Genomic DNA, 12,845 nt, shown 5'->3' with positions numbered 1-12,845 from the left:
ATAAAATCATTCTTATTTGTGGACAGCATGGTGGTCTTTGTAGAAAATTCCAAGGAATCTACAAAAAAATCTCCTATAACTGAAAGGAAAGTTCAGCAAGGTAACAGAATAGTAATACAATATTAATAAGCAAAAATCCATTGTATTTCTATATGCTGGCAATGAACACAGATGCCAAAATTAAACTACAATGTCATTTATAGCCACTAAAAGAATGGTTTGTTTTTAGATATGTATAAAATACATAGGTGTAAACCTAACACAATATATACAGGACTTATATGCTGAAAATTATACAATGATGATGAAAGAAATCAAGGAAGATCTAAAAACTGTAGAGACATGATTTTCATGAATGAAAGACTCAACATAGTAAAGTCAGTTCTCACCAAGTTGATAAACAGTTAAATGTAATTGCTATAAAACTCCAGCAAGACTCTAGTAGATACAAACAAGATTATTTTTAAATTTATATGAAAAGGCAAAGGATAGAATAGCTAAACGATTGGGATAAGAACAAAAAAAGTGGGAGGAATCACACTTGATGATGTGGTTTCTATGCGGGGAGAGACACAGATCAGTTGAACAGGATAAAAAAACTCAGAAAGAGCTTACAAGTATGGCCAATTGATTTCTCATAATTATACGAAAGCAATTCAATGAAATAAGTCTTTTCAACAAATAGTGGTGGAGCAATTAGACATCCACTGGCAAAAATGAAAACAAAACCAAACAGAGCAAAACCCACATTGAATTTAAACTTCATCCCTGATACAAAGATTAACTAAAAATGGATCACAAATTTAAATGTAAAATGTAAAGCTACAGTTTACCTGTGGCCACCAACAGAGGGATACGACTCAAAGAACTGACAAATCTGGTTATTACCCTGAACCAATGTGTATTTTAATGTTCATCCTAGAAATAGATGCTAACAAAGCTTGCTGCTCCAATGGCACTTAAAGTAGAGCTTTAGAACGAGGAATGCACTGTGGTTTGGGCTCACTTTAGTGACAATTCGGCCAATAAAAGTCACACAATGATTTTATTTTATACTTTTACATTTGAATGTCTTGTTTATTATAAAGTGAGAAAAGAGACTGCAACACAACCAAAAGTTATATATTCATGTCATATATTTTCATATTTATTTTCATTGTCGTATTTTTCTCATTTCAGAAAAAAAACATTTTCAGTTCGGGAGAGAAAATGATTTTGTTTAAGGAAAATTACATAGTTTAAGGAAACTTTTCAAAAAGAGGGTGTCTTGCAGTGTAGCCCTTAACAGCTCCAGATGGTCAATGCTATAAAAAGACACCCCCTCTGCTGTTTTACGGTGACCCTGGGGTCACAAATTATCTCTAAGATGTAAGACTCATCCGTTTTTCTGAACAGTCAGGTTGTTGTTTAGCAGTATCCATCTAATTTATCTTGGGCCAAATCTCAGCAATGACAAAAGTAACTGATTAGCACAAAACTTAGCCAAAGAAATACATGTCTATTGATTTAAGCAGCCCAGAATGTCCTTCTGAGCCATAAACAAGAGAACCATTCTGAGGTTTAAATGATGGCAGACAGCTGTTCTGATGGATGGGCAACACATTCAGGCACTATTTCCCAATTCTTGGAATGTTACGAAAAAATGTGAAAACAACTACTAAAACTTTTTATTAAGACCTTTAAAAATGTTAATAAAGAATTTATCATTTCAATTTGGTATGTTCAAACATAAATATTCACACCTTTCTTTTTTGTTAGGAAAAAAAAAGTATTTTCCATTATGATAATGAAATTGCCTTGAACCTGCATAGAAAATAATACACAAAATAATGTAATATACTAAATAAAGTAATAAGGTTAATTTCTTTCCTGCTGTCACTAAATTCATGCTAACAGTCTCTCTTCAGCTTGACATCAATTAATGATTTTCATTCCAGACTCTGTCACAGTGTTCACCACCCTTTTCTCTAATTAAAATGGATGATGCATGATGAAGATAAAACATACAAGACTTCTGTTCTTGTAACATTTCTATTCATTAGAATTTTTGCTTTTACAATAAATGGCTTTTAACACTAATTGCAGTAGAGTAAAATGAAAATAACTTTTTTATGACTATGAAGTATAGTCCTTACATATCCAGAAAAGACACAAGGCTTAATAAGCACTACTATTGAGGAACCAACTTCTCAAGATAGAAAAATCAATGGTTCCTTAAATTACTCTACTGTATTCAAAATACTTCCACCTCCAACATTATAAAGCCTCAATACGTGGAATGGTCTGAATAATAAGTTTTAAAGAACTCAAAGAAGCAGAAATTGACCTTTAATGTTTTTAATTAAAAACAAAAAACAACACACTGCTCTTAACATCTACAAAGATAGGGTATACTAATATTACTTAACATACAAATTAAAATAAATTTCAGATTGCTACTGAAAGTATAAACTATTAGATAAGTGTAAACTATCTTCAAAACAATGTTCAAGAGCTTGAAATCAACTCTTTTGGGTAACATTTTGTCCCCCAACTTATTGTACTACCATTCGGAAGCCTGAGTCTGGGAATAAAGTTCCTGGATCTTTTCCCAACAATATTTCCTCTCTAAAAATCGATATTAGAGAAATTCATCAAACAAAATCCTACTTTCATGGCAGAATGAGATGTAAGCAACAAGGCAACTGGTAAAAAACAGTTTGACCAAAGAGAGGTTTGTGGTCAACTGACTGAATGCTGACTTGCCCCTCAAAACAGTTGAGTAAATGGCAGACATCAGAAATCTTCAATCTTCACCTTGCCCTGCTGGGCAAATCAAGCAACTACCATCTACCTAGACGTAAGCTGCCAATGGAGTATCTATGCTGAATTCTCAAAAGAAGGAAAATATCCCACTAAATATGAAGAGTTATTATCTGAAGTAGGATTTTAATATGTTTATAGTATTGAGGCAAAAGTTGACTTGAAAAGCCTCCCATGTTCTGAATGGATTCTTTAAAAAAAAATTCTTGAATAGGAACAATTGTTTTAAAGATACATTTCCAAATGAAGGGAAGAAGGGAGCTGTTGAAAACCACAGTGGTTATAGTAGGTTAGGGATGGGGGAGTCAAACTTCATCCCTCAAAGCTACCATGAGGGAACAGCAGATTTATAATACAAAATGATTAAAAGTTGAAAAAGAGATCAAAGAAAAGCATTCACAGAGACAATACTATCCACTAACACAACCACAATTTTTCCAGAATCTACGCAGTTATAAGAATGTACACCCATCAGCAGCCCTTTGTCTCAGCGTGGGTATAGAATTACTCACTTTGCTAAATGCTGAGTTCTTGAGAACTAGATCTAGACCCCAACTATCATCTCTGTATAGTGTTCCTTATTAACTAGCCCCACCAACCTCTCCCCTTCCCAAAGCTCTATGGTCATCAACTTTCACAATTGATTATAATGTCTTATGTTGATTTTTTAATGTTATGAGGTTTAAATCTTTTCTCCATCTTAACAAAGGTAAGAAATTCTTGACAGAGGAACAATTATAGTAAGAATAAAAATTTTATACCATAATTTTATTTATTTAATATATTGTGAGCAAGAAGAATTTCTCTTTTATGCTAATAAAACACTAGAATGATATTTGACTAACCAAAACACACACACACACACTCACTATTCTCTCTCACAGATACTTGCTCATTCACTCACATTATGTTCCAGCTTTCACAAATGTCAACGCACCTACAATTATTTCCAACTCAAAGAGATGCTATAATGCCAAATACATCTAAGAAAGCTCTAATCAAAAATAAAACTGACTGTCCTACTCCAGTTACAGACTGTCAATAAAATCTGCTTCAATTTGCCCAAGTATTGGTCTATTTTGGACTTCCATGAAGTTAATAGATTCTTTAAAAATTTGTTCACCTGCACAATAAGTTCTTAAAATATGTCTGATGAACTAATCTCATTGATTAGAACTGACTTTTCTGAAGGATTTAAGGGGCCAGAGAAAATATGAAGAATGCTATAGAAAAATATATATTTCCATTAAAAGGATAAGCTTTAAAAGTTGAGTTGTATTTGAATGACAATATGTGACCTGCATGCAAAAATTATCCAGAATATCTGGGTTCTGATGTCAGAATTCAGGGAATCTGAATCCTAAGTTTCAAGCCAGAAAGGAGTGAAAATTGTTTATTCTTTTAAATGCACAGGGAATGCACCTATTGTTGCTATATAGTTTATTCCTTCTGTAATTTCACTAATTCTTATTCATGCACTTTAAAGAAACCTTACTACTACATTCTGACACATATTTTTTAAATGATAATCCTGCAAAAACTAACAAATAAACACATGCCATCTCTGAAAAGGATCTTATCAACTAAGAAAGACCACAAAAAAAGTTTCTATCAAAATTTCAAGAACTTACTCAAAGCAGATATTGGAAACAGTTGGTAAAACTGAAAAGAGAAATGCCAGTGATTGGAAACTGGAGGCAAAAAGGCCAGAAATTTTTATTTCTTGAATGTTGTATCTATATGAGATGATGAATGTTCACTAAACTTATTGTGGTCATCATAAGAAAAAAAAAAAAACAAACCCAATTCTGATTTCTATAGCCAGTTAGATGAATGAGCTGGACATGGCTAAACTAGGAGCCAATGGTCTTGACTTGTCAAGAGTATTTCGCAAATGACTCTTAATTCTGAGAGATACTAGTATTTTGTGGGAAAAAATAGTGAAGAAGGATGTATATCTATGAGTAAATAAGTTAGGAAATGATGATTCTCTAGTCTGTGGGCTTCCCAGGTGGCGCTAGTGGTAAAGAACCTGCCTGCTGATGTATGAGATATGGATTCAACCCCTGTGTCAGGAAGATTGTCTGCAGGAGGGCATGGCAATCCACTCCAGTATTGCCTGGAGAATCCCATGGACAGAGGAGCCTGGCGGGCTACAGTCCATAGGGTCACACAGAGTCGGACACGACTGAAGCAACTTAGCGTGAACATGCCCACACACATTTTGGTGACTCAAAATGTACATGAACAGAATTAGGCTGTTGAGAAATAATGGAGTAAAGAAATATGCATAAGCTGCTTTTAACCAAGTGTTTCTCAAATATATTTGCATGTGGAGCCCTTTTTCTGCTGATGAATGCTGTTTGGGAAACCCCACACCACAATATTTATATACCATTAAAATATAAATGAAGCTATCAACAGAGCAAGAATACAGTAGAAAGCCAAAGATTACTTCTGACACTGAGTTAACAGAAAAATCCATTGATGTGCTTTATACCTGAAGCTCAGTGGGCCCAAAGTTACAGAGATCATGTAATTGAACCTGTGTTATTTGGGAATCAGAGCCCCATCCTTTTGTGAGGTGGAATGAGCTAATGTGCATGCATGCATGCTCAGTTGCTCAGTCATGTCCGACTCTTTGTGACCACACGGACTGTAGCCCACCAGGCTCCTTTGTCCATGGGATTCTCCAGGCAAGAATACTGGAGTGGGTGGCCATGCCCTTCTCCAGGGAATCTTCCTGATCCAGGGATTGAATCTGCGTCACTTGCATCTCCTGCACTGCAGTTACTGGGGGAAATCCCTAAATGTACTTAGTCACTCAGTCGTGTCTGATCCTTTGCAACCCCATGGACTGTAGCCTGCCAGGCATCTCTGTCCATGGGGATTCTCCAGACTAGAATACTGGAGTGGGTTGCCATACCCTCCTCCAGGGGATCTTCCCAACCCAGGGATTGAACTGGGGTCTCCTGCTTTGCAGGCGGATTCTTTACCAGCTGAGCTACCAGGGAAGCCCAAATGAGCTAATAGGGGCTACCAAATGTGGTCAACAGCATCACTGAACAGGTGGGGTACCAGGCTCAGCACTCAAAGCTGGAAATCAAAATAGCATATCTCAGGATCAGCTAACTTCACCCTCGCTGTTTTACTTCTCAAGAGGAGAAGTCAGGCACAGAGGCTTTGGTTCTGACAGGGGAGAGCTGGTAAAGCCCAAAGACAGACCCACACCAGGATCCTTCTCCTCTTTTCTCCAAGTAGACAGCATGTATCCGAGACCCCAGCTCCCAGTGACAGCAGTGAGTGAAAGGAAAGGCAGGGAAGTGAGCAAGAATGAAGGCAAATTCCATCTCAGACCCCTGCTCTGAAGAATCTAACTTACTTTCACTATCTAAATAGATGTTAACAAGGTAGGAAAAACCATTTTCAACTATATTTATTTGTCCTTTCGATTTTTCAATATTCTATCGAGTCATATTCAGGCTTTGTGGATTTGCAGACAAAAAAAAAATATTTTGGTTTGTGGATGTGACATAACTAATAACTAAGGAATATCAGGTTTTCTACTTTTGGATAGAATCAGCCGAAATTATTTTTGGAACTCAAATAGCTACAGTAGTAAATAATATTACAGGAGATGTTTCACTGCCCATCAGCAGTGAAGGAAAAGTGTCATGAGAATATAGGCAGTGGCTTATTTAGTTTTCTCTATTACCTCCAGTTAGGTTCTTCCCAAAGAAGCTGCAGTTTTCATTCTCAAAAGGAGCAATGTCAATGTCAATAGACAGAATAGGAAAGAGGGTTTATAAAAGCAGAATTGCTTTATCAAAATAACACACATTAAACAAGTACCACTTATGCAATTCAATGAGTCTCATATATTCCCCTGCTCAGTTACAGGATCCATGAGTTTAAATAAAACATACTTGTAAAAACTGTTATTGAAACATGCAGTCAAACAATTTTCTTAAATTATGAGGCTAATTGATTTTTTTTAATGGACCATTCACTTGTTCCTTGACCCTAAAAGATTCTTTATTCTAGGCCTCTTGTATGTTGTAAATTCATTAGGACCAACCTAGTTCCCAGAAGTACTGCATCATTAGAGGTACAGAGATGCGGATTAAAAGCAAAGTGGAGAGGTGAACTGTGCCTCAGGCAAATTAATAATACAAGTGAAGCCATTATGTAAAACCATTGTTTGGCTGTAAAAATTTGACTATGCATTATAAAGGGTTTTGGAAAACGTTGATAGAATTCCGCATTGAAACAGAGCAGTTCATCTTAAACTGCAAAAAAGGGAATATTTAGAATATGAAAAATGGTGTAGGATTAACGACACTTTCCCCCTAAGGTGGCATCAAGATAGGGAGAAGTATAATGTTTCTTCCTACCCATTAAATTATTCTCTAACTAAATCACATATTTGCTTGTGGATAAATCTGAGTTCATACATTTACCTGGTATATACTCTTCCTTAAGGGATAAGAAAGTCTTTTAAGGTAGATGTTTATACTACTGAACACTTAAATGCCATACTCTACACACCAAGAACACTACGTGTCCTGTTCTAAAAATAGTGAGTTTATTAAGTTTGGGGATGTCTAAATTGGTGAGGATTAGAGAGAGTTCAGAGAAGGAAATGGCAACCCACTCCAGTACTCTTGCCTGGAAAATCCTATGGACAGAGGAGCCTGGTAGGCTGCAGTCCATGGGGTAGCTAAGGGTTGGACACGACTGAGCGACTTCACTTTCACTTTTCACTTTCATGCATTGGAGAAGGAAATGGCAACTCACTCCAGGGTTCTTGCCTGGAGAATCCCAGGGACGGGGGAGCCTGGTGGGCTGCCGTCTACGGGGTCGCACAGAGTTGGACACGACTGAAGCGACTTAGCAGCAGAGAGAGTCAGAAAAGCAAGAAAGGTGGAATGACTTTTTTTTTTAATTGGAGAAGAACTGGAAGAATAGACTCAATTTTGTAAAACAGATTAAAAGTGCAGATTTTTTCCCCACTTATATATTTTATAAACTGCAAAGCTACAAATAGAGAATCACACCATTCCACAAAAACACAAAAACATAACCCTCAGGGGTATAAGAAAGACGAATGAAAAATATCCAAACATGAATCACTTCTGACAGAAAAGCCTGTCTTTTCTTTCTGTCCTTGTTAAGAATGAGATCAAAGGTGCCACAACTCTAGAATTATAGTAAGAATAGCCAACTTAGCCTTAGAGATGCTGGGTTACAACCCTAGCTAAGGATGACATTTAGCTTTATAACCTTGATCAAAGTAACTTTTCATCCATTTCATTGGTCTGTGGGTTCCCACCATGAAATGATTCAATAGTAGATAACAATCTTTCAGGAAGAGATGGATAAACATTTAAGTAAAAAATGTCACACAAAATATGATAGCAAAACAGGAGGAGGAAAAAGAAATAGATGTCTGACTTGATAGGAAAACAACATAGTAAAAAATCAATAGCCTCCTCAATTCTTATTAAAAATCAAAATATTTTAAATGAGATATAAAAACTCAAATAGTTTTATTTCCAGATGAATATTTCTTTAAAATTATTACAATATACTACATACTCATAGGTGAATGAGACAGAATATTACATATTTTAGCCATTTTCAGTGATCATTAATGCTGATTTATTTTCTCTTAATAACCATGCTCATATGCCCTACCATCTTCTATGCAAAGATCTTAACCAAAACCAATAAAATTCATTTCAATGCCACAAAGTAAAGTAAGTTTTTTTTCTTTTAATTGTTTTTACATTGTATTGATCCAACCATCAGTATTTGGACTGACACAGAAAAATAAAATAAAAAGGCATAAAATACAAATTTCATAAATAAATTTCTTTATATCAAAAAAAGAAAGAGCAGAAAGGAACAAAAGCGCCTCCCTTGAATGAGGTCCACCCAAATAACTGGAATCTACCTTTCCTGCTCCTGCTTCATCCGTACTCTCTCCTCTTCTGACGTAAGGGAGTCCTGTATTTTTATTTTACCCGTTTTCTCAATCTTGTCATCTTTTCGATGTTTGCCAAACCTGTTGATAACAAAAAATTCTAACTTGTCAATGTATACAAAATGCATTGTCATTCTCCTGGGATAAAGACCTATGCACTCAACGAAGTGTGAGCATCCTCAAAATGAGGCCCCAATGCCTCCTGCCCAGTATTAATATTTTCAGACAGATTACTTTAATCCACTTTAATTGCAACTTTTCAAAGAAAAATCATTTTTGGAAATGGCCTCCATAGCTGTTTTTCTTTAGCCAACAGAAAAATAACAAAATCTTTATGGTTCATCCTTATTAAACACACAATCCATAAATGTATAGAACTGAGTGCTGGAGGATAAAAATCTGCATCAGAGTGGGTTTCTCTTAGGACTACAGAATGAAGATCCACAAACATCATTTTAATGATATCTTCATAAACAACTATTCTTTATTTTCATAGTCAGGTTTATTGGCAACATGTGTCATACTTTAAACCCTGACAAACAAGGTCATATCTGCAAGGTTCAAAGCAAAAAAGGATAATTTACACTCTGACTATACTTTGGGCTTATTAAACTGAAAGCTTTAAGGCAGTCTCAACAAATACTGTTCCTAAACCTGATGAAACGCTATTGCCGAATGTGGCATCTTTGACTTGGAAATCTGTATCCGATCAAAAACAAACATGAGGAACAAACACATGATTGAAAAACAGTCCACACACATTTCCACAGATGGGCACTGAATTCTAGGCTTTCCAAGAAAACACTAATATTATTCCCTTCTGTATCCGAAATGCCTCAGAAACCCCAGCCTTGGTATCCATTCTTTTTCCTGCTTTGTTGCTTTTTTCCACTTTTCTCCAGACCAGACCATGTTGCCTGGAAGGCATGTGCTCCATCCCCAGAAATAACATTCATCTGGAGTGATTGGTCACCAGATGTTTCAAAAAACAACTCTTTTATAGACAGTTATTCAACTACACATTCACAAGTATATAAAGTATATTGAGACTTCTCAATTGAGCACAAAGTAGGAATTTGGCTTATGGTGATAATCATACTGAAAAAGAAAAGAGTAAAAGGGTAGGATCAAAGCTGATATAAAAGAGAGAGAAAAAAAAAGTGACTTTGCTGGCAGTCCAGTGGCTAGGACTCGGACTTCCGAAGCAGGAGGCATGGTTTCCATCCCTGGTGGAGGAGCTAAGATCCCACATGCCTCATAGTCAAAACATCAAAACATAAAACAGAAGCAATATTGTAACAAATTCAATAAAGGCTTTTAAAAAACTGGTTCACTTAAAAAAAAATCTTTAAAAACAAAAAAAGAGACAGAAATCTCAATTACTAGAATGCTTGGGAGCATACATCTTTCTTTTTTGATATAAATGTGATTGCAAATATGCAGGATTTGAGTACACTGGAATACCTCCTGTGTTCACTAAAGTAACACTATGTTATAAATAAGTAAGGGAAAGCATTCTGAAAAGGTTAAAACAGAAAATAGTTAAAGCATCACCACCACTATTCCTTTAAAATTATCTGTATCATTAAATGGCATTGAAAACTTCCTGTGAAATTAACTTTCACAAAGCAAACATATCCCTAAATTTTAATGTTATTCAGAAATTAGAAGATCATTTCTGTTGCAAAAAGAAAAGAAAAACTCCCTAGAAACCTAAGCCCAGAAACTAATGACTTCTTACAAGGGAGAAAATATCTAGCATGCTTTTAAAACTAATAAATACAAAGCTTTAAAAATAAAAAACTTTCTCTTTCCTTTGTTTTTGTCAATGTATCAATAATACCTAGGAGGTAAACATAATGAGTATATTTGTGGTTGTTGTTCAGTCGCTAAGTTGGGTCCAACTGGGAACCTATGGACTGCAGCATCCCAGGCTTCCCTGTCCTTCACTAACTCCCAGAGTTTGCTCAAACTCATGTCCATTGAGTCAGTAAAGCCATTCAACCATTTCATCCTGTTGTACCCTTCTCCTCCTGCCCTCAATCTTTCCCAGCACCAGGGTCTTTTCCAAGGAATCAGTTCTTTGCATCAGTTCAGTTCAGTTCAGTCACTCAGTCGTGTCCGACTCTTTGCAACTCCATGAATCACAGCACGCCAGGCCTCCCTGTCCATCACCAACACCCAGAATTTACCCAAACTCATGTCCATCGAGTCGGTGATGCCATTCAGCCATCTCATCCTCTGTCGTCCCCTTCTCCTCCTGCCCCCAATCCTTCCCAGCATCAGGGTCTTTTCCAATGAGTCAACTTTTCGCATGAGGTGGCCAAAGTATTGGAGCTTCAGCTTCAACATCAGCCCTTCCAATGAATATTCAGGCTTGATTTCCTTTAGGACTGACTGGTGTGATCTCCTTGCTGTCCAAGGGACTCTCAAGAGTCTTCTCCAGCACCACAATTTGAAAGCATTAATTCTGCGGTGTTCAACCTTCCTTATAGTCCAACTCACATCCATACATGACTACTGGAAAAATCATAGCTTTGACTGTGTGGATATTTGTCAGCAAAGTGATGTCTCTGCTTTTTAATATACTGCTCGGTTTGTCATAGCTTTTCTTCCAAGGAGCAAGAGTCTTTTAATTTCATAATGATTATCTTTATAGAATGAATTAACAAAAGAACAAACCAAAACAACTGACACATCTCAGGAGGATCCATCATCTAAAACATAATGTTCATTCATTTGACAGAAATTTATTGAGCATCTACAAGGGGTTCAGGGAAGAGTGCAGGGCTGGACAAATTAATTTGTGTGTAATCAGCATGTAGATGTTATTTAAAGCCCATGTGAATCCCATTGTGAAAATTCTGCAACACTGAGGAATCTGGAAATATAAAAGGCATTAAATTCTAACTTTAAAAAAAACGTCAAGCTCACATCTTAATGCATGCCATTTACTTATAACAGGGATTCCAAGGTAAATCATTTAACCATTTAGTTTCTCAGTTCATAAATACCCTTCAAACATCACATCGTCACCATGTTAATGGGTTTCTTTTGTGGCACTGGTTCTCATTCTGGATTATATACGTTCAATCCTGTATCATATTTAAGAAACACTACCATGGCACCAACAATATCATCTATCTGAACCAAAGTGAAAGTGAAAGTTGCACAGTTGTGTCCAACTTTTTGCAACCCCATACAGTACATGGAATTCTCCAGGCCAGAATACTGGAGTGGGTAGATTTTCCTTTCTCCAGGGGATCTTCCCAACCCAGGGATCAAACCCACGTCTCCCACAGTGCAGGCAAATCTTTACCAGCTGAGTCACAAGGGAAGCCGAACAATACTGGAGTGGGTGGTACAGCTTTATCTTACAAGAATCTGCCCTTTGAGGTAATAATCCGGGAGGAGGTTGACTTCTCCATGTTTTAAAGCAGTTTAGCTATTTTCAGCCCCAATCTAACACTGAGTTTAATTAGCTATTGTTAAGATAGTTTTTTTTCAAATGATCTTTGTCCTATTTTGTTAAGAGAGTTTCAGTTTTATAACTCAGTCTACCAACTTTCAGTTTTTTTTTAATCTAAAACACACAATTAAAAAGAAAAAAAACCTGTGAATCCCAACTCACATTTAAGAACTGAATTTTTCTTTAATTGTATTTGTTTTCAAAATATTAGTTTCCTAGGCTGTCTGCTGGGGCTTCTCAGGTGGCTCAGTGGTAAAAAATTGCCTGCTAATCAGGAGACACAGGTTCGATCCCTGGGTTGGGAAGATCCCCTCGAGAAGGAAATGGCTACCCATTCCAGTATTCTTGCCTGGAAAATCCCATGGACAGAGAATGTTGGTGGGCTACAGTCCATGCGGTCACAAATAGTCAGACACAACTTAGTGACAGACTTTTTTTTTTACTTTTCAGGCTGCTGCCAATTATCAGAATATACTATTTTATTATTTGTAAATTTATTATCAAATTGCTATACTCTCTTTTTTAAAATTACAGATTCAAATTAATATAGAAAAAAGTGAAGGAAACATAGATAAAACATGTATAGGT

The 12,845-nt window shown here is 36.2% G+C and overlaps 1 protein-coding gene across 27 annotated transcripts in view; it reads right to left on the bottom strand.

The window, feature by feature from the left end:
* PARD3 (par-3 family cell polarity regulator) overlaps positions 1 to 12,845 on the bottom strand; it is a 598,386-nt gene that overhangs the window by 141,321 nt on the left and 444,220 nt on the right. For 24 of the 27 annotated variants that reach the window (XM_081554391.1, XM_081554371.1, XM_081554369.1 and 21 more), the window contains one exon: positions 8,759 to 8,869. The exons of the other annotated variants lie outside the window; for them this stretch is intronic. In XM_081554391.1, coding sequence (XP_081410517.1) covers positions 8,759 to 8,869 — 111 coding nt within the window. The remainder of the gene's footprint in view (positions 1 to 8,758; positions 8,870 to 12,845) is intronic. 27 annotated transcript variants of the gene reach the window in all.

This window comes from Giraffa tippelskirchi, chromosome 13 (assembly GCF_054371585.1).
Source record: "Giraffa tippelskirchi isolate mGirTip1 chromosome 13, T2T-mGirTip1v1.2.pri, whole genome shotgun sequence".
NCBI classification, from domain to species: domain Eukaryota; kingdom Metazoa; phylum Chordata; class Mammalia; order Artiodactyla; family Giraffidae; genus Giraffa; species Giraffa tippelskirchi.
This window is presented reverse-complemented; position numbering and strand designations above follow the sequence as displayed.